The sequence below is a fragment of the Cannabis sativa genome, chromosome 8, assembly GCF_029168945.1.
Source record: "Cannabis sativa cultivar Pink pepper isolate KNU-18-1 chromosome 8, ASM2916894v1, whole genome shotgun sequence".
NCBI classification, from domain to species: Eukaryota; Viridiplantae; Streptophyta; class Magnoliopsida; order Rosales; family Cannabaceae; genus Cannabis; species Cannabis sativa.
The window spans coordinates 49350216-49374108 of record NC_083608.1 but is presented as its reverse complement, the minus strand read 5'-3'; the positions used below and the strand labels follow the sequence as shown (position 1 = coordinate 49374108).

General features: G+C 33.1%; 1 protein-coding gene across 1 annotated transcript; it reads left to right on the top strand.

The window, feature by feature from the left end:
• The first annotated feature begins 7823 nt into the window (after positions 1–7823).
• Positions 7824–15469, top strand: LOC115699259 (ABC transporter B family member 19). Its single transcript, XM_030626577.2, has 10 exons — positions 7824–8724; positions 8858–8912; positions 9030–9205; positions 9614–9814; positions 10411–10670; positions 10755–11071; positions 11172–11395; positions 11481–12300; positions 12389–12630; positions 14031–15469. The coding sequence occupies exons 1-10, from the start codon at positions 8476–8478 to the stop codon at positions 15237–15239; spliced, it is 3753 nt and encodes a 1250-aa protein (XP_030482437.2). The 5' UTR covers positions 7824–8475; the 3' UTR covers positions 15240–15469.
• Positions 15470–23893: the final 8424 nt, after the last annotated feature.

Sequence of the window (23893 nt, the reverse complement as noted above, 5' to 3'; positions counted from 1 at the left end):
TATGATCCTAATTTGAAAAAGTTAGATCCGAGAACAAATCGCTGTTATTTCATTGGTTATCCAATGCACTCAAAACGCTATCGCTTTTGCTATCCTACTCGTGGTACGCGAATTGTTGAATCTCAGACTGCTAAATTTTTTTGGAATTTGATGTTGCTGAAAATATTCCTTCAACATCTCTTGAAACGGGGGAGTCATCTAAAGGAATTTTTATTCCTATGTCTTTTTCAAGAGATGATAATAATAGCAGTCTTATTCGTACTCTAGTTGATAACGCTCCCATTGTTGATGAATATATTGCTCCCGATATCGAAGATGATGAAGGTCCTATTATTGATGAAGGGCCTATTAATGATGAAGCTCCTATTGTTAATGAGAATCCTGTTATTGAAGAAACTCCAGTTGTGAAAGATGTTATTCAAAACAATGATCAACAAAGAGAAGTTATTCCTGAAGTACCTCCTCTAAGAAGATCTCAGAGACAAAAGAAGTCAACAAAGTGTCATGATAATTTTGTTTATCTTGGAGAAGGAGAATATGATATTGATCATTTTGTGGATCCTGTCACTTTTAGTGAAGCACTTAATAGTCCACAATCTTCAAAATGGTTAGCAGCTACGGATGATGAGATCGACTCCATGAAGAAAAATGGTGTATGGGAGTTAGTTTTATTACCTGATGTTTTTAAACCAATACGTTGTAAGTGGATTTTAAAGGCTAAAAGGGATAAAAAGGGACAGATTGAAAGGTTTAAAGCGCGTTTAGTGGCTAAAGGCTTTACTCAAAGAGAAGGTATTGATTACACTGAAACTTTCTCACCTGTTTCCACTAAAGATTCATTCAGAATTATTATGGCCTTAGTTGCGCATTTTGATTTAGAGTTGCATCAAATGGATGTTAAAACTATTGTTCTGAATGGAGAATTGAGTGAGCAAATTTTTTATGTCTCAATCTGAAGGCTTCGAGGAAAATGGAAATGACAATTTGTTTTGCAAATTGAAATGATCCATTTATGGTCTCAAACAGGCATCTCACCAGTAGTACTTGAAGTTTGATAAGGTTGTGACACTGTTGGGTTTCATCGAGAACAAGTTTGACTAGTGTATTTATATGAAGATCAGTGGGAGTCATCATATTTTTCTTGTTCTTTATGTAGACGATATTTTACTTGCCAGCAGTGATTTGTCATTACTAAATGAGACCAAAAATTTTCTGTCTTCCAATTTTGATATGAAAGATCTTGGAGAGGCATCTTTAGTTTTGGAGATTGAGATTTATCATGATAAGAATTGAAAATTTCTTGGCTTACCTCAAGAAGCTTACAATAATCCTGTGCTCAAAAGGTTCAACATGGATTTGTGTAAAGCTGGTTCTGTTCCTATTCTGAAAGGGGACAAGTTCACTAAGCAGCAATGTCCTAAGAACGACTTGGAAAGAGGAGCAATGAAGAACATCCCTTATGCAAGTGTAGTAGGGAGTTTGATGTATGCTCAGGTTTGCACTCGACCTGACATAGCTTTCGTTGTCAATGTTCTTGGGAGATATTTATCTGATCCTGGCCTTGATCATTGGGTTGCAGCCAAGAAAGTTTTGAGATATTTGCAAAGAACGAAGAGTTTTATGCTTGTGTATAAGCATGTTGACAATCTTCGAGTTGTTGGTTATTCAGATTTTGGTGGTTGTGTAGATGATTTAAAGTCAACTTCTGGCTATATTTTCACTTTTGTTGGTGCTGCTATTTCTTGAAAAAGTGTTAAATAGACTTTAATCGTATCATCTACTATATATGTTGAATTTGTCGTATGTTATGGTGCATCTTTGCAAGCTTTATGGTTAAAGAATTTGATTTTAGAGATACGACTAGTTGATTCTATTTCCTCTCCTATACTAATCTATTGTGATAATAATATTGTTGTTTTCTTTTCAAAGAATAATGAGATTAGTAGTGCTTCCAAATATAAGGAAATAAAGTATCTCACTATTAAAGACTTGGTCAAGAAAGGAGACATTGTGATAGAATATTGAGAGACCAAGTTGTTGTTTGCAGATTCTCTAACCAAAGGATCAAGTGCCATATTGTTTGATAAACATGTTTTTGATATAGGCATTTTATAATCTTTTGTTCCTTTGGGTTAGTGGGAGTTTCTTGCTTTATCTTTTGAGATTACATTTATATGTAATTTACTTGTTGATGTTATGAACTACTTTGTGGGCCAATAATTTTTATTATTGGATGTTTATGCTTTCAGTTAGGCTTTGTTATATTCTCGAGAATAATTGAATTGAAAGCATGTAGTTCATATCTTGTTGTGATCATTGTATTTTAAGTATATTTGCTTAATGACAATGATATGTTGTTGGCTTAATTCTTTAAGCATATTTAGTGACACTAACTTATTTTAAGTGGTGTATGATGAATTTCACTGGCTTATTTATTAAGCATCACGGTATCAGTGAAATTGAGGACTGATAAGGATATTATGTTATTTTAAATTGATCACATGTTGAACATAATTCCTTACCACACTACTAGACTTATTGACCATGTCGATTTAATACTTTGGTATTTGTGATTATGAATGTCTTTTGTTGAGCTAAAAACAATATGACTGTCATAGTTCATTATCAAAGGTTAAATTGGACCGGTATGTTGAGATCTTATCGAGAACTATGAGTTTTTAAAGTGGCCACAAATGTTTTCCTGTTGTTCAACCCATGAGTCGTTTTCAAATAAAATTATTTTGATATATAATATATATGTATTAAAATCAATGTAGCCCAAGTGGGAGAATGTTAGACTTTTATTTGGGCTTACATTAAATTTTATTGGTTTTATTAAAACTTGGGTTGATTGGATAGTTCTTTGCTGTGTTAGCCCATGTTGTTGGTGATCAATTGTTAATGGGCTTAGCATCTGTGTGTAAAGTCTAGGTGAAGCAGAAGTGTGGGCTTTTCTAGTTGACTGAAGCCTTTGATGAGCAGGCCCAGCCCAACTAGGGTTTTGTAGCTAAGTCCCCTCCCTAACTCTATAAATACATATTGTCTCATCACAATTGTATACTTTTTGATAATCAGATAAAATAAACTGCTTCTGATTTAGAGATCTAGGGAGGAAGACTTAGTTGATAGTATTGCACTATCGAATTGGAGTAACTGCTGTGGATCAATCAGAGATAATTGCTATGGATCAATCAGGTACACATACTCAATTATCATATACTATTATTGTGTTCTATGTTATATACAAATAGATCTTGGGTTAATTGTTAATTTATTTAACAGGTATCACTTAACTTGCTACTTTTTTCTTTTTGGTGTTGTATTATTTGGTTATTCATTTTAACATTCATGTACAAACACATATGTTGACCCCACCTTATCTGTATCATCAAATCAGATAGAGTGTCAACTCGACTAAACATATTCACATTTTTCTTTAAGAAGAAAAAAAAAATTTGGGCCACGCCACGTGTTCAATCAAGGTCCATTTCAAACATGGAATATCACCAAATCTTAGGGCCCCCATTTCGTATTTGAGCCCAACTTTATCCAATATGGGCTATTTGGAGCCCAATAAAGCCCATTTTGTGAGGCATGTTAGGATTTGTTGATGGTGAATTTATTAGGTGATATGATTATTCATTTTATTTTTGCTATTATTATTTACTGGGAATTAATGCTTTTGTGTTTTTCCTTTTTTGGTAGTCATTGTCATAACATGGCAATGGTAATAATATTAGCTTGTACCTGTTCCGACCAGATATATTAATCGACATTCATTTATATAATATAATAACAAAATCAAATCATGGTTGAAAATTATGGAGTTTTTAGCTTTATTATGATATAATCAAATCATGATTTTGAAGATATATTACTGCAAATCTATTCAGGTGTGCTTACCTAACTTCCATGTGACTAGTGATATATGCATGCATATATTTATAATATTATTTCTATAAATTAAATATATCATTAGGGTTAAAGAAGTTGATATAGCTACAAGAATTTGTAATTGTATAGGTGTAACATTACCCTACTATACTTTAAACATTAAGAAATAATATAATAAGATACAAAAATGTATGAAGCAACTAATATATTGTCCAGGTTGGCTCGACTTTTAAAAGTTATTTTCGAGCTTCTGAAGCTCAAAATATATATTGTGACAGTCAGTAGTCCCGTGATCCGTAAGGGAAAATACCGGGTAAGCTGTGCAATCCCACACCGCTGGAGAAAGTCAAGTGTGATGATTCGGAGACTGTGTAGGTATGGGACTACACAGTTAAAGAGAACTTAAATGGATTGATTGGTACTACATATATCAACAAGGTGCATCTTGTTTTTCGGTAGCCCATCTCGAAAGAACTCCACAGTTAAGCGTTGGCCTGGAGCAATTTCAGGATGGGTGACCTCCTGGGAAGTTTTCCCAGGAAGCGTGCGAGTGAGGACAAAACATGGTGGAAACACTCGTATTGGTCTGTAGGGTCAGTCATCAATCCAGGAAGCAGCCAGAGTGGCATACTCGTGTGTAAGAGCCATTCATTCCGTGGGTGTAAGGACCCAATGGAAGCTTGAAGCGGGGACGTTACATATATTTAAGTTTTTAACTCTAAAAAACTCTTTTTAACAAAAGTCAATTTTAGTAATTTTTTCAAAACAAATCGCTACAAGCAGAAAGCAGAAGCTCGGGCATTATTCCTTTGCTTATGTTATTACTACTAGTAGTTTATATTTATTTGGTATTGGAGTGGTTTAGGTGTTACTCATCATGGTACTCCATTCCAATGAGTTTTTATTATAGATTTAAATTTTGAGATGTAAAGAAGTGTTTGGTGTCCTTTTTGGGCAGAAACACAATAAGTGTTTTCTATTGCTCCACATGAAATCCTGCAAATGATAGCAGAAGAAGAGACTGTTGAAATAGTAACTTCACCAGTCCAATTATTGGATTTACTTGTTATTTTCTCAAGAAGATCTGAAATCCCCAACAATTCAATTTCTTCTCTTTTACATTTCATGGTAGCAATTACAAAGAACAGTTCCATCAAAATAATAAAAAAAAAAATTAAAAAGAATAGTTGGTATGGCATGTGAAGAATTGGGGGTCCCTTAAATTTACAGACTTTCATTTCCTTTTTCAGTTGTCAGTGAAGATGAAGCAAGAATACTATTTTTAATGACACAAATTAATTTCTTTATTTTTATTTTAAAAGAGACACACTATAACTATTACATGAAAATCATAGCCTACAATATAATATAATTAATATTCATAATCATTAAAAGACACTTATTAAATTAACAGGCTAAATTGAATTTAAATAAGTTAATCAATCTTAATCACTAATTGAATACACCTCTAATATTTTTACTTGTGAAAAAAATGTCTGAAACAACACATGCAAATGTCAGTATGAAAGGTCTGTGAGGAAGTAAGAAACACAAATTCCAATATGAAATTCATAACCCAACTTTACACCCATAAATACATAAATAAAAGAAAATAGCACTTTTTTTTTTTGAATTTTATTTTATTGGTGAAGAAAGAGTAGTGTATAATTAATTATTAAAGATAACAAGTACTTACTTTGCCAGTTTTAAAGAAAATGAGAATCAATTATTGTTTTTTTATTTTTTTATTAAAGGAATCAAGTGTTGACTAGTTCAGTATAGCCAAACTCATAGCAACTAATAATAACCATAGTTCATTACCATCCACCAACTAATGTCTGCCTTTTACTATCTATCTTTTATTCTTACTTATTGGTTTGAAAAATTATTATTACCAAACAAAGCAATAGTAAGTGAAAACTTTTTTATTTATTTTTAACTTTTAAAAGCATTTAAGTTTCATCAGTACAGTAGGACGATATCCTTATTTATAAAATAAAAAATAATATAAGTCTGTTAATTTTATATTCTGATTTAGTTGCCAATAGTGTGTGTTTCAATTAAATGAGAAAAAAGAAAAGAAAAGGTACAAGGATGGTAAGCTTAGAAATAAATATTTTAATGAGACAATGAATACTAATAACTATATAATAAATTTTATTTTAATTTTTATATTTTTTTTTATTAAGAAAGAAGGAATTATGTGGTGCAAAACAGATCTCTTTCCCAACCCTTTTAACTATAACAATCTTAGAAATTACATGCGAGCCATAGTTAGTTAATATACTTATTAATGATAATTGATTTAATATTAAAATCAATTTGTAGTTAATTGATTGCAACAAAAAAAAAAAATTGTAGTTGAATGTTGATTGTTCAAAAAACAATTGTAGTTAACTGACAAAATATTAATTATTTAATTTCACAAAGTCACCTAATTTAATTTATTATTAACATAATTTTATTTTCTAATTAATTGTGAAATATTACAATAATTAATTGTGGTGATTATTTAAAAAAAAATGCAATTGGAAAACTATGGTGTAATTAGATTTAAGTATAATTATAGTTTATTACATAATTTAACATAATTTTGTATAATTGAAAGTAATTAAAAAAATATCATTTTCTTGTATAATTATTAATTATTTTACTAAATTAAATATTTAAAATACATTCATCTCATATCTAAACACATTGGATTTTATAATACAGTGTAATTAAATATCACATATATATTGAATATATTAGGGAAATTTACATGGTATACTAACTTTTGTCATTTTATTACAAAAATACTGCCAGGCGGTATTTTTTACTTTTTTACTGTGTTTTTTTATAAGTTTCATACTGCAGTATACTGTGTTAAGTTTTCACTGGTGTTCTACTAGTGTTTTACTAGTGTTCAACTGTTGTTTTGAGTTGTTCTGCTTTGTGTTTTACTGGTGTTTTATAAAAACACAGTATTTTCGAAAAAATTTCTGTGTGACAGTATTTTTGTAAAAATTAACCAAAATTCCAGTATTTTTGTAAATTTCTCATATATTATTGGTCTCACTACTTATATTCATCTTTCTCTTTTATTTTGATATTTACAAAATCATGCCCCCTTAACTTTAACTTATATTGATTTGTGTCTCTTAAAATTTTATCCAGGTTAGACGTTTTTTTTAATAAAATTGGACAAAAATTCTTAAATTCAATAATCTTAATAGTTCAAAGAGAATTTTTAATGACCTGAAAAGTTCATGTTAGACTATAATATTGAATATGTAATAAAACATATATAACGATGTGTAACGCAGAATAAACTATAAACATATCGAAATGTATATGCAATAAAATGATCAAAATACCTTCAGTCATTAATGTTTGAGCTTCAATCCCTGCGATAACTTCAGAATTGGAGTTCGGGCTTCCTCAATATCTAAACTTTCTTTAGATGAAATTTTACTGTTATGAACAGAATGAGTAAAGAACTCGAGTACCGAAAACCTATATTTACAGGCGAGATAATCCATCAAGTATCTGTGTCACATTAATTGTCAGAATATTTTGACAATTATGTGTTTGGAAAGTCACAATGTAATTAGATTTGTGTGTAATTGGAGGTAATTACACAATTTGGCATGTTTGTCTGACCATGTAATTACATTGTAACTGTGTAATTGGAAGTAATTAAGTGGTTTCAATTACACTCTCCAATTCTCATGGCCCCCCATGAAAATTGAATGTAATTACACTGTGTAATTACTAAAAACTTTTCATATTAAACATTAGCTATTAAAAAATATTATTTTCCCATGTAATTACTAACTATTTTGCCAAACAAAATATTAGGAATTCATATATAATTATTTGTGCTTGTTTTTTGATCAAGATATTAGTGTGATTGTTATGTATTTAGATTTATTTAATAAAGGTGTGGAAAGGAAAGTGTATAAAATGTTTTGAACTTTGGGTGAGGAACGAAAACCAAAGCAATTGTAAGTAAGACACAGTTTTACCAGAATCTTCAAATTAACCAGGATCAAAACGGTAGCTAGCTTTAGCTATACATGTTTCAATTCAACACCCTCTTCACTCTTCACTATAAAAATACCACACTCACCACCTGTCTCTCTCCAAACCTCATTTCTCTCTCTCTCAGGTCCCTTTGACCACTGGTCCAAACAACACTCTCTTTCTCTTCTTCTTCTATTTCTTTTCCGGCAAACGAAGCTCTCGTAGCCCTCTAGGGACTCTGTCTCACTGAGGTTTATTTATAGTGTCTGTCTCGAATTGATGAAACTATAAAACGACATTGACACTTCTTCAACACCCAAAAAAAACAAACAAAAAAAAAAGCTAAGATTTTTTTTTTCTTCTTAATTTAGATCTCTCTCCTTTGTATTTCTATGCCCAGGAAAAAAAATTTATCATTTATTGACACTTCTCACTGATCAAATACAACAAACCCATTCTCTAATGGTGAAAATGAACCAACTTTACTGATCACTCAGTTCTCTACTTTACCATTTTTCCCACTTAAGGGGAAAAAAGAAAATAAAATCTGGGTTTTGACCAGCATAACTAGTAGTAATGGCGGAGACCAATGATCAGGCGAAGACATTGCCAGAAGCTGAAAAGAAGAAGGAGCAAACCCTTCCCTTTTACCAACTTTTCTGTTTTGCAGACAAGTATGATTGGCTTCTCATGACAACTGGAAGTATAGGAGCTGTTATCCATGGCTCCTCCATGCCTATTTTCTTCCTCTTGTTTGGTGAAATGGTCAATGGTTTTGGGAAAAACCAAATGGATTTAAGGAAAATGACTGATGAAGTATCAAAGGTTTGGCAATGAATGACACACTCACTACTCACTTACTATATCTTTAAATTAAAGAACTAAGCTTTTTGGATTGAACTTAGAGATCTCAGATCTGATTCATGTATTAATTCTCTATTCCTTCCATTTTTGGCAGTACTCACTATATTTCGTCTACCTAGGCCTTATTGTGTGCGTATCATCATATGCAGGTATACGAGCTAATGCAATAGTCTCTTTTTTTTAGTTATAAAATAAACTCAAAAAAAGATCAATTTTTTCGAACTGATTTAAATTTTCTTCTTCTTATTCTTTTTGGACATAATCAGAGATTGCATGTTGGATGTATACCGGAGAAAGGCAAGTGGGAACTTTGAGAAAGAAATATTTAGATGCAGTGCTGAAACAAGACGTGGGCTTTTTTGATACAGATGCTAGAACAGGGGATATAGTTTTTAGTGTCTCTACGGACACTCTTCTAGTCCAAGACGCCATTAGTGAGAAGGTTGTTTTTGTCTACTTACCCATATAATATATTCATTCATTAATTACTCCTCCCTATCGCTCTCACACATGCATATACACTTGTTAGTATTCTCACTCACTCACCCAAAAGAAAAAAAAAAAAACAAGAGTGGATTAGACTAAGTCAATGGAGTGGCCTTAGATCAAGATATGCTTATCTGGGTATTGTGGTAGTTGGCAAATACATTAATGGGGGACCCACGATTTTCGTTCTTCACATTGTGGCGCACGTTAGCATGTACTTCGTTAACGTGCGCGGTTTCTAACACCTTTGTTTTTAGGTTCTGTATTCCATGGATGGAGTGGGGTGAGTGTGAGATAGAGAAATGTTTGATTAATGATTATGAAACGTTGTCGTATTGATGTTGGTTTGTTTTGTTTTGTTTAGGTGGGAAATTTCATACACTATCTGTCAACTTTTCTGGCTGGACTGGTGGTTGGTTTTGTCTCGGCATGGCGGCTAGCTCTGCTGAGTGTGGCGGTGATTCCCGGCATTGCCTTTGCCGGAGGATTATATGCCTATACTCTCACCGGTTTAACATCCAAGAGTCGACAGTCTTACGCCAACGCCGGAGTTATCGCCGAGCAAGTGAGTCTCAACTTTGGTTTTACCAAAACAACAATCTTTCATTTGGTGTCGTTTTGTTTTGCTGTGTTTTGTTACTTTTGATATTCGGTTTTTCGAAATTTTGTGCAGTAATTTATCTGTGTGTGAAATGATGAGTTTTGACATGTGAAACCAACCACGCATGAAATGAAAGTTGTTTTTGTTTTGTTCCACTAAACTAGCCTCTCTTCCTTTCAATCTTTTTGTTTTTTTATTTTTTGGTTAAGGAATATAATATAAGATAATATAGAAAGAAGAAAACTTCACAAGTGTACGAATGGTTTACTGTTTGGGAAAATGACAATGATGATTGTGGTTTAAGCAAAACGACTATTTCCTTAGTTGGATTTGGACTCTTTTGGCCTACCCTGAAAGAATTCAAATAGTTTAACTTGACAACTTTCATTCTCTTGTTGGTGATATCCCATGTGCCCTGTTAGCCAAGTTAGTTGTTTTTGTACCCTATTAGAAATAGTCCCACATTGCTAATGCGTGAAAAAATAATACCATATATAAGATGAATGTGCTACTTCTCCAGTTGCCAAGTTATAATTGGACGGTTTTCTTATTTTGTTTAGGCTATTGCACAAGTACGGACAGTCTACTCATATGTCGGCGAAACCAAGGCCCTCAATTCCTATTCCGACGCCATTCAAAATACATTGAAGCTCGGTTACAAGGCTGGAATGGCTAAAGGTTTGGGATTAGGATGTACCTATGGTATCGCTTGCATGTCATGGGCCCTTGTTTTCTGGTATGCGGGCGTGTTCATCAGAAATGGCCAGAGTGATGGAGGAAAAGCTTTCACTGCAATATTCTCTGCTATTGTTGGTGGCATGTAAGAATTCAAGCTTAGGTTTTTATACATTTCCATTTTCGGTTTGATAAACTGTCGATTAGCTTACTATAATAAATCTAACAGGAGCTTGGGTCAGTCATTCTCGAACCTCGGGGCATTCAGCAAAGGTAAAACAGCTGGATACAAGTTGATGGAGATTATCAACCAAAAGCCAACCATAACTCAAGATACATTAGATGGAAAATGCTTGGATGAGGTTAATGGCAATATAGAATTCAAGGAAGTGTCTTTCAGCTACCCATCAAGGCCAGATGTTTTCATTTTTCGAAACTTTTCGATCTTCTTCCCTGCTGGGAAGACCGTTGCTGTTGTTGGTGGAAGTGGATCAGGAAAGAGTACTGTCGTGTCTCTTATCGAAAGATTCTACGATCCTAATCAGGGTAATAAGAAATTAATCAATTATGCTCTTGTAGATAAATCATAAATGGAAGTGGTTCTTATTTTAACTTGTTGTATTGATGTTTTGTGTTGGGTGAGCAGGACAGGTTTTGCTGGATAATGTAGACATAAAAACGTTGCAATTGAAATGGTTACGCGATCAGATTGGGCTGGTGAACCAAGAGCCTGCACTTTTTGCAACCACCATTTTGGAAAATATACTCTATGGAAAGCCTGATGCAACAATGGCTGAAGTTGAAGCTGCAACTTGTGCAGCAAATGCTCATAGTTTCATTACTTTGCTTCCTAATGGTTACAACACTCAGGCAAGTATTCGATATAAACCTTAAAACAGTTGTATCGTTGTAGGAGTGAATGTTAATCCTGTGTACTTTTTATTTCGAAAACCAGGTGGGAGAGCGAGGGGTCCAACTCTCTGGTGGCCAAAAACAGAGAATCGCCATAGCAAGAGCTATGTTGAAAGATCCCAAAATCCTTCTCCTCGATGAAGCAACCAGCGCGCTTGATGCAGGGTCAGAGAGCATTGTCCAAGAGGCTCTAGACAGGCTCATGATCGGAAGAACAACCGTAGTTGTTGCTCATAGACTATCCACCATAAGAAATGTCGACAGTATTGCTGTTATACAACAAGGACTTGTTGTCGAGACAGGAACACATGAAGAACTAATCTCCAAAGCCGGTGCCTATGCTTCCTTAATTCGATTCCAAGAAATGGTTAGAAACAAGGATTTTTCGAACCCTTCTACACGTAGATCACGATCATCAAGACTAAGCCATTCGCTGTCCACAAAATCATTGAGTCTACGATCAGGCAGCTTAAGAAACCTTAGCTACTCATACAGCACTGGTGCTGATGGGCGTATAGAGATGATTTCAAACGCTGAGACAGAACGAAAAAACCCTGCTCCTCAAGGCTATTTCTTCCGCCTTCTCACACTAAATGCCCCCGAATGGCCTTACTCCATTATGGGAGCTGTAGGCTCTGTGTTATCGGGTTTCATTGGCCCAACTTTCGCCATTGTAATGAGCAACATGATTGAGGTTTTCTACTACACAAACTCTGCCTCCATGGAGAGAAAGACAAAGGAATATGTGTTCATCTATATCGGTGCAGGGCTTTATGCTGTGGTTGCATACTTGATACAACATTACTTCTTCAGCATTATGGGAGAAAATCTCACTACAAGAGTTAGAAGGATGATGCTTGCAGGTATAAAATATTACACAAATTGCCAATTTTTGTTCTGATAATAACATATCTCTTATGATTTTGATTTTGGTTTTTTTTTTTGTTTTAGCCATATTGAGAAATGAAGTTGGGTGGTTTGATGAAGAGGAACATAACTCAAGCCTTGTAGCAGCTCGTTTGGCTACAGATGCTGCTGATGTGAAATCAGCCATTGCTGAAAGAATATCTGTTATACTTCAAAACATGACATCACTCCTCACATCTTTCATTGTCGCTTTCATAGTTGAATGGAGAGTCTCTCTTCTCATTCTAGCTACATTTCCACTTCTTGTCCTTGCCAACTTTGCCCAGGTAAGCTCACTACCATTATTTCTTTTTCTTTTTCTCTCTTTTTAATGTATGGATGAGTCTATTACACACAACAAAGCCTTGGTGCTTTTGAAAAATACAAACTTTATTTTCTTTATATTATATTATTGGTTAAATGAGCTGACCAAAATGTCCAGCAAAGGCATATGGACTAGTGTCAGTTACTCATATACATAATATATATATATATGTATGTATATTTCCCCTACGTGTGTCAGTTGTTGCATCTGCCTTTATAGTCTTTACTTCTTTGGAATCTATCCCTCACCACATCTTTAGCATTAGTAAAACGACAAAAGCTCTCAATCAAACGTGGCAAATGTACTTTTGCTCTGCACGTGCTTTCTTCCGGTTCAAGTGCATTAAACTCTTCGAGAATAGCCACTTCCAATATTATATTACATTACTATAATCTTTTCTTAAATCACAGCAAAGAAAAAAAAGAAGAATATTGAAAGATTCGATGACCCTCTCCACTCATCAACTTCCATAAGTCTCCAATGTCTTTCTTTATTTTTTCTTTTTCCTTTTTGTGGGCACTTGTTCTTGTTGATTATACCTCGAGTTTACTACCCTTTTCATGATTTTTTCTTAAATAATCAATTCAGTCAAACTAGAGTCTATCCGGGTGGGTTTAACCTCTTCTTCTTCTAGTTATAGTTTTGTTGAGATTGGTGCATGAGCTTTGATTACATTTCTTATCTCCATTCAAGAAACCCATGTGAGTATTTAATCACAAGAAATTCTGGGGCCCGTGATTACTTAAATCATATTTTAGTACCAAAATATTATTTTACATTAAAAGGGGTGTCAGGTTTCGTAATGGATGCTAACTTGAGCTGAATGAATGGGGTTTTATTTACATTTAAGATTTGTCGTTTTCTTTCAAAGTTTTTGAGAATTTTTAGTCAGTTGGGGATTCCAGAAAATGGGTTCGTTTTCAAACTACAGGACCCCCGATTCCTTTGAGTTTTTTGTCTTGTAATAATAAGTCAGTGTTCTAAAATTTGCGCATGCTCACCGCACAGTGAGTAATAAAATAAAACCACAGTTTTTGGATGTACCTTAGTGCATTATATAAAAATGTCCTTGTTTTCTGACTCACTCCTTTACTCCTCTTGGTCCCATTATACTAACTGCATCAGAACGTTGAAGCTTCAATTCTAGTGATTTATTAACTTCTTTACCAACCCAACCAACTTTCATTGTTATATGGATAAAGTTACAAGCATTGGTTTAGCGATTTTCTATATCATTTATTAAATTAAAATATGTGACACCGATAATGAAATGTACCAATAACAGTATGACACGTTACAGTCTGTTAGAAAATTTTTGTACATTATTTTGTTTTGATTAATTTTTATTTGATAATGTTACAGCAATTGTCCCTCAAAGGATTTGCCGGAGACACAGCAAAAGCTCATGCAAAGACAAGTATGATTGCCGGGGAAGGTGTGAGCAACATCCGTACTGTTGCTGCATTCAATGCCCAAGATAAGATTGTGTCCTTGTTTTGCCACGAGCTTCGGGTACCTCAATTGAGGAGCCTTCGTCGCAGCCAAACTTCTGGCCTCCTTTTCGGTATTTCTCAGCTCGCGCTTTATGCTTCTGAAGCGCTCATTTTGTGGTACGGTGCTCATCTCGTAAGCAAGGGCCTTTCGACTTTCTCGAAGGTGATCAAGGTGTTTGTGGTGTTAGTCATTACTGCTAACTCAGTTGCGGAAACTGTTAGCCTTGCTCCAGAGATTATAAGAGGTGGTGAAGCTGTTGGCTCTGTTTTCTCTGTTCTTGATCGTCATACTAGGATTGATCCAGATGATCCTGATGCCGAGATGGTTGAAACAGTTCGTGGGGAAATTGAACTTAGACATGTCGATTTTGCATATCCTTCAAGGCCTGATGTCATGGTGTTTAAGGATTTCAGTCTACGTATTCGGGCTGGCCAAAGCCAAGCTCTTGTTGGAGCTAGCGGGTCTGGAAAGAGTTCAGTCATTGCGTTGATTGAGCGGTTTTATGATCCAATGGCTGGCAAAGTTATGGTCGATGGGAAAGACATTCGGCGTCTCAACTTGAAATCTCTTCGGCGTAAAATTGGCTTGGTGCAACAAGAACCAGCATTGTTTGCAGCTAGCATTTTCGATAACATCGCCTATGGAAAAGAAGGGGCAACCGAATCTGAAGTCACCGAGGCAGCTCGTGCAGCCAATGTGCATAGCTTTGTAAGCGGTTTACCTGACGGGTACAAAACCCCGGTTGGCGAGAGAGGAGTCCAACTCTCTGGCGGTCAAAAACAAAGAATAGCCATTGCAAGAGCCGTCCTTAAAGACCCGGCAATCCTTCTTTTGGATGAAGCAACGAGCGCTCTCGATGCTGAATCAGAGTGCGTGCTGCAAGAAGCGTTGGAACGGCTAATGAGGGGAAGAACAACGGTGTTGGTGGCCCACAGGCTGTCAACAATCCGAGGCGTTGACAGCATTGCGGTTGTTCAAGAAGGACGCATTGTGGAACAAGGCAGCCATTCCGATCTAGTGAGCCGCCCCGAGGGAGCATATTCTAGACTGTTGCAGCTACAACACCATCACATTTGAGATGGTTATGGTGGTTATCTTTATTATTATAAAAGGAAAAAAGGGGGCAATGTGGGTCTTGTTTGGGTGTTAATTAAAGTGTGTCCAGTTAAAAATTAACCTTTTATGCTTCCATTTTTATTCTAGTTGTAGATATGGGTGGGGTGGTAACATATTTCAGAACTCATGGTGACTACTATTCTCTGATATTTCTCAAAGGAGTAGCAAAGGTGTTATATTATTTCATCAAATTAATATTTTATTTATGTGAAGCATATAATATAGAAAATTGGGCTTTCTTTTGAAGATGAAATAGAAAAAAAGAAAAAATGAAGTTACTTTTTGGTTTTAATCTTTTTTGTGTAGAGCATTGGTATGGGGCATCAAGATCACTAGTGCAAGTGTTATATTTCTGTTTTTTCTCTTTAGTGTAAGTGAAGCTTTGGTTATATGATATGGAAACTAAATTTGCAGCCTCAAAATCAAAGCATATCATGAGAATAAGAATTAAAAAGCCATTAAAAGGCATACTTATCTTTTTTTCTACATTACAAAATGGCGACACATTCATTTGACATAGATAGATCTGAATTATTGCAAAGATATTTATAAGATAGAAAGAGGTAATACATACATATATACATTTTATATTTATAAGATGTAAATGATGTGATATATATATATTGATAAAGTGTAATAGGGCCCACATTGTGTACACCATGATGGCCCATTTTGTTTACTTTATGGATCAAGGGCCCAGACAGAGTATATATGTACACAAGTCAAGTGCGTTTTGAGAAAGAAAGAAAAAATAAAAACTATATGATTATTTGCGACTGCCTATAGTTTGTGAATGAATGATGAATCTGATAAAGTTCAGAAGATGTCCTTTGCTTATGACAAAATGCCCGTTGCGTCGTTGCGACATGACTCTCGATACCATGACAAGAAAAGAAAATTATCGGGTTTTATTTCTAAACTAATTGACAATAAAAAGAGTAATTCTATATACAAAATAAAGTGTCTCTTATTCTTAAGATTAGATACCATTATATATGGATGTAGTGAAAATGCATGGAGTAGGGAGGTTCTCCAAAAAGCAAGATAAATTGTATATGGGTGTGAGTGAGTGTACTTGATCTGACCAAAAGCAAAAGTGAAGAAAAGAAAGGGTTAATGAAGGAGACATGTACATGTGTCTCCTCTGAGAACTTTTACAGTTCAATTCATTGAATCACTGTAAAATAAATCACATTGATTGATACATAATATATAATAGTTAGGTGCACATATTTTATTACTACCTGGACCTCAATATAGTAAAAAATATTTGGGTGATTCATTCTATTCTAGGGCTCCTCTTTTAACACCAATTTCTCTTGGTTTTTCTTTTTAGTACTCTATCTTTAAATATTAATTCTTATTTATTTATTTGACCGTGTAATATAATTTTTAATTTTGACATTTTAAATTATTAGAAGAAAAAAAAAATTAAAATAAATAATGAATGTACATTATTATTAAAATATATATGGTGATATATATATTTATAGACAAAACCTACAGATATATAATTAGTATAGTACTCCAGCTGGACTCAATGCATGCATGCGCATTGATATATAATTCATCATCTCTTGGAAAACTCATCAAAGTTAGGGTTAATTATACATATATATATATATTTATATAAATATATACGTACCGTACGTTACGTATAATGATATGACATTGACTATACATATGCATGCATATATAATAATTTGGTTGAGGCGTGTTGGGAACCATTTTTCTTTTTCTTGGTGGGTTGGGAAGAAAGGATGAATCACTCTTGGATTAACTTAAGGTTCACTACATATAAAAATGAAAATCACATAATTATTAATGACCATCACTCACTGGTAATTAGTTACTCGTATTTTATAATAGTTATTATATAAAAATTTGATACTTAATTATACTAATAATAATATAATATTTTGAGTAGTGCTAAACACCACCAATACAATTTTTAATAATTATTGGCGCCCCTAATTAACTGGCCTTTTGAAGCTCTAGAAACATTTCTAGTACAAAAAATCTTACTTTTAGTCACAACAAAATTTGTAATTAAAAGTGAAAAAGTTGTAACTAATTATAAATTATTATTCTTTTGTTGTGACTAAAAGGTCCGTGACAAAAAGCATTAGTCACAAAATTACAATTTGTTGTGACTAAATGTGAATTTTAGTCACAATACTTGTTGTAACTAAAACTAAATTAGTGACAACTTGTATCTAAAGACTACGTTTTAATCACAAGTAACATTTCGTTGTGACTAAATGTGACTAAACTAAAAGTCACATTTAGTCACAAAAAAAATTATGTTGTTACTAAAAAGTTGTTACTAAAAATAGCAGTTTTTTGTATCGAGTGCTGGTTGGATAATGAGTGAATTTTAGCTTTTAACTCTAGAAAGCTTTTTAATATATATAAAGTAATTTTAGTAATTTTTTCAAGTAGAGTTTCTTAAGAAGTTAAAAGCAAAATATAGAAATTTAACCAAACATAACTAATAAAAATTGCTAGATCAAATAAAATAAAAGAGATACTAGTTATCACAACAGAAAAAACAATATTTAGTGACAATCTTTTAGTTATAATATAAACTTTTTGTGGCTAAATTAATGTGACTTTTAGTCACAACAAAAAATTATTACTTATGACTAAAATATATTATTTAGCTACAAGTTATCTCTTATTTAGTTTTAGTCTCAACATAATTTTTTTGTGACTAAATGTGACTTTTAGTCACAACAAAAAGTTACTTGTGACTAAAACATAGTATTTAGATACAAATTATTACTAATATAGTTTTAGTCACAACAAATATATATTGTGACTTAAAATACATTTAGTCACAACAAATTGTAATTTTAGTAACCAGCTAATTAATACTTTTAGTCACAATATAGACTTAATGATTTATAACTAAGTACAATTTTTATACTTTTAATCACAAGTTTTGTTGTGATTAATTAAGATATTTTTTTTTTTTCAGTGTATTTTAGCTATTTTGTATTTGTAGGCTTTGTTTCTGTGATAGATTCTTGTGGTCCATCTTATTTATTTCATATTTATCATATCAGCAATTTTGTTGACTGTTAATTGTTGAAATTAATTAATTAAGATTATTATTAAAGGGTAGTGATCTGCATATAGTACTATTGCTGCAAATGCAAGGGTCCAGCCCATATCTCAGGCCGTACCGTTTTGTTGTTTAGTTTCTCACTATCTCCATTTGACTATATATATATAAAAAATATATATATAAATATGTCATATCATATCATATGTAGTTATATTCTCATCCCAAAAAACCACACACATTAATGAACTGTTTCTTGTTCAGTATCAACTGTCCCTTTTACCTCTCTGTCAATATTGCAGATTAGAATTATTAAGGGAAATGATCCATCATCATGTTCATATGTATCTACACTAAATTGTTATACATGTTTTGAAAACAAACAATTGAAAGTCTATTATTCCAAAACTACAGTCAATAATCCAAACAAATATATACGTTAATTGTAAGAGTAGTACTACTGCATGCAATGAAATCAATTTCAATTTGTATATTTATATATATGCTACCATTCTTGTTGGGGTGTTTTCCAAAAAATATATATATGCCATTTGTTTTCAATAACTATTTTTTTTCTTCTTTGAATTGTAATATTTGATTAATTCCACAATCAATTTAGATATTTTATTTTATTTTTTTATTTTTAAATAAATCAAGTAATTTCATCTCCTCCATCGAAAGTACGACCAGGATTAGAATTAGAAAAATGAATTAAATAATCAACCCGAATTAATATCCATAAGCTTTAGCGGCCTGATGATAGTTGGGCGAATTGGGATACGAGACTCCTGGATGTTATGATGAATTATTTCAGGAAACTTTTTGATCCTTCTAGTACCGAAGCCACTGAGGTCCTTAATGAGATTTCTTGTTCACTAAATGATGTGCATAACGAGATTTTGTTGAAGCCTATTTCCGATGAAGAGGTTAAAGAGGCTCTTTTTTAGATGTATTTAGATAAGTCTCCAAATCCTGAAGGTATGACTTCTCGTTTTTATAAGTAATGTTGGCATGTAGTTGGGGTTGATGTAGTGAAACAAGTTCGTTCTTGTTTCCTTTTTGGCATCTTACCTGAAGGTATATGTAACGTCCCCGCTTCAAGCCTCTATTGGACCCTTACACCCATGGACTAATGACACTTATACACGAGTTCGTCACTATGGCTGCTTCATGGACTGATGACTGACCCTACAGACCAACACGAGTGTTTCCAGCGTGCTTTGTCCTCACTCGCACGCTTCCTGAGAAAACTTCCCAGGAGGTCACCCATCCTGAAATTGCTCCAGGCCAAGCACGCTTAACTGTGGAGTTCTTTCGAGATGGGCTACCGAAAAACAAGATGCACCTTGTTGATATAGGTGGTACCAATCAATCTATTTAAGCTCTCTTTAACTATGTAGTCCCATACCTACATAGCCTTAGAATCATCACACTTGACCTTCCCCAAGCGATGTGGGATTTCGCAGCTTACCCGGTATTTCCCCTTACGGATCACGGGACTACTGACTGTGCAATACCGGGTAAGCTGTGCAATCCCACACCGCCCTGGGAAGGTCAAGTAGGATGATTCAGAGACTGTGTAGGTATGGGACTACACAGTTAAAGAGGGCTTAAATTGATTGATTGGTATTACCTATGTCAACAAGGTGCATCTTGTTTTTCGGTAGCCCCATCTCGAAAGAACTTCAGAGTTAAGCATGCTTGATCTGGGGCAATTTTAGGATGGGTGACCTCTTGGGAAGTTTTCCCAGGAAGCGTGCGAGTGAGGACAAAGCACGCTGGAAACACTCGTGTTGGTCTGTAAGGCCAGTCATTAGTCCATGAAGTAGCCAGAGTGACATACTCGTGTATAAGAGCCATTATTCCGTGGGTGTAAGGGTCTAATGGAGGCTTGAAGCAGGGATGTTACAGTATAATTTTTTAATGTATATAAATATAATTGAATTGGATCAATTTTTAATTGGATTTTGAGATTCACACCCAATAACCAATCTAATCTAATTATAATCAAACTTTCAACATCCAATTCAATTGTAATTAGATATCCAATTTTTTATAGTATAATTAAACTAGATCGATTCGATTCAATTGGATCAAATTAGATATTGTCCACCCCTAAACACTATCAATACGAAAAACCACAGACCAACAATAATTTATCAGTATAAAATTATTCTTGGACATGTGCCCTCCTCTAGATACAAAGCTAGAGTGGAGAAGATTTATTATCGAGTATGATTTTAACCAAATTAATATAATATAGTATTTTCACAATTAAGGTTAAAAAAGATTTTTGTGTTGGTCCAACACTGAATTGTAGGTCGGTTCTTTCTGCAATGTAGACACCTCAATATTCTTCCAATTAGTGGCCAAATGGTTTTAAAAAAAAAAACAAATACTAGCTAGTATATATATTCCCCCCCCAAAAAAAAATCTTAATCAAGATCAAATCTTCATGTCTATTAATTTCTCACTATTTCTCTACTTTTAGAAGACAGGGGGGGTCAGATAATAACATGTTAATTACCTTCTTTAGGATTGATATTTAGACTAAGAAAAATTATTAATAAATATTACTATTTCTTGAAAGAGAGTAACATTAATTTGTTCAAATAATTGAGTTTGAGAAGATAACTTGTTTTTTTCTTTTTAAAAAAAAATGAAAATATTAATAGGCAAATCAATTAAAATTTATTACATAGATAGTTCATACAATAAAATTAATAATAATAGACATATTAAACTGTTTACAATAACCTCAACTAACGGTTTTTCGGCAATCAAGAATCAAAAGTATATTCAAAATCAAGTGACCCACTAAAAAAAACTATCTTTAATCACAATATTTTAATTTTAACATAATTTTTTTTTATGACAAAATATGAATTTTAGTCCCAACAAAATTTTTATAACTAAAGTAAAGTATTTAAACACAATTTTCCTTAATTTAATTTTAATCACAATAAATATTGTGATTAAAAATACATTTAGTCAAAATAAATCATAATTTTTGTAACTAATATTTTAGCCACAATATAATAATTATATTTTACAAGGAAAATTTGATTTTCTATACTTAGAAAATCAAAAAATTTGATTCCTAAACCAATAATTTAAACCCTAAAAAAACTATACATTTTTTTTCAAAACCCCCAAAATACCCCCAAACTCTCACAGCATCTCTCTTTCTCTCTCTATCTCGGCCGGTCCCAAGAATCCCACACCCCAGGTCCGATGGTCGGACCATGGGGTCCGACCAATCGGACCCATCGGACCCCAAGGTCCGACCATCGGACCTCTCTCTTCCTCTCTCTCTCAAATCGCAGGAAAAAAAAAATTTCACAGACGGTCGGACCTTGGGGTCCGATGGGGTCCGATTGGTCGGACCCCATCGGACCCCAAGGTCCGACCATCGGACCTCTGTCTTCCTCTCTCTCTCAAATCGCACAAAAAAAAAAAAAAAAAATTCACGGCGATCGGACCCCAAGGTCCGACCATCGGACCTCTCTCTTCCTCTCTCTCTCAAATCGCAGGAAAAAAAAAAGTTTCACAGACGGTCGGACCTCTCTCTTCCTTTTTTTTTTTTTTTTTTGCTTTCGATGACCGGCGGTGAAGAGGGGGCCTGGGATTCGTGGGCTTCGACCGCCAGTGATGGGGGGCCTGGGATTCGTGGTCGACGGGGGTGAGGGTGGTTAGGGTTGGGGTTGACGTGGGTTCGGGTGGTTCGGGTGAGGGTGGGCGGTTGGGGTGAGATAGAGGGAGAGAGAGATGATGCAGAGAGAGAGAGAATATTGTGAGGGGGTATTTTTGGAGTTTTGAAAAAAAAAGAATAGTTTTTTTAGGTTTAAAATTTTTGGTTTAGGGAAATTTTTTTTTGATTTTCTAAGTATAGAAAATCAAATTTCCCTTTTACAATTAATCACAATTTTTTTTTTACTTAAAATTACAACTTTTATTATGACTAAAAATATTTTTTTATTTGTAGTGACCTTTAAATCTCCCTAAAATTACGTCCTTTGAATTAATAAAAAATTGAAAAAATCTTTCTAAATTTTTAATAATGTGACCTGTCCATATATATGAAGACCAACCATACCAAGTTTTCTCAATAATTTCAATATATCTAGAGATACATAAGTAATTTGGAAGTTGTGAAAAAATTTAAATATTATTATTCTTTTAAACTATTAAAAAAAACAGAAAATAAAAGAAGTTGTGAATCAAATAATAATAATAATAATGGTGAGAGTGTTTACGACCATTTCTACTGATTCAATTTGTCTGGTTGCATAAATAAACAGTAAAATGATAATGTATTGTCTACTGCTAAAGTTTCAGTGGCAGAAATTAATTAGCCAGAAACTTATTCAAGTGAGGGGACCAGATTAATCAGCTACATTACAACATATATACCTTTTATTACTCTTACCTAGCTAGATTCCCTTCTTAGATAGAATATATATTATGTAAAATAAATAATATGAAAAATCCAATTTTCATTCATGTGTAAAATGGATGATATATGATAAAAATGGTTTTAAAAATTCTCAGCAAAAAATTATGACAAAAATTAGTACATGTGTTAGGCCAAAAAAGAATGACAAAAATAGTATTTTATTTTGTTTTTTTGATGAAAAACTAAAAATTAGTATTTGGGATAGGGTATTATTGAGATGCTTTTCTTGAGGTTTGGGTTTGAACCAAAGAGATAATAGGTGGGCCATAAGCGTTAGTGGTAGTCAGTATTTTTGGGCCTTTTGGTTTCATATGCCCATGGATGATAAACTGGGCTTTTCTTTGGAAATTAGGAAATGGGTTATCATCTTTTTACTCAACTTTTTTTTATTGAAATTTACACTCAGTTTTTATACAATTTGTGTAAATATATGTCCTTTTTTAAAATGATATTTTATGGGAAAAATTAAACAAAAAGAAAAAAGAAAAAACAGTATGAAATAATGATTGCCCTAAGGAGGAACTTGTTACTCTCTCGTACCCTAAAATTACATTTTTTTTTTGAGTGACTAAAATTACATTTTATATTTCATTTATTTTACCTGTATTAATATTTATTTTTATTTCTGTATTTTTTTTTAAGATATACCTATTTTTATAGATAATATTTCCATTATACTCTTTAAGTTTATGTAAATTATGTGTTAGACTTAAGTGGAAGGTGAAAGTATATTGGACAACCCATTCAAAAAAAATAAATATATTTTAATAAAATATAATATAAGTGTATTTTTAATTAATGGATACAAGAAAAAGATACTTCTCAATTTATTCCTTCCTCGTATTTTATTTTTACAAAAAAAAAAAAATGGTTATGGTAGTTTTGACATTTAAAATAACTTTTGAAAGGGTTAGACACTTGTTTATTATATTGGTTAACCATTAAAAACGTTTTCTTAAGATACCAGAATTGTCTCTTTTTTTTCTTTTTTGCAAAAAAAAAAAAAATCAAAGTATTGCAATTTATGAAAATACCAAATCATGTTTGTATGTTTCAAAACCAACCAAAATTTTTCTTGGTAAACAATACATG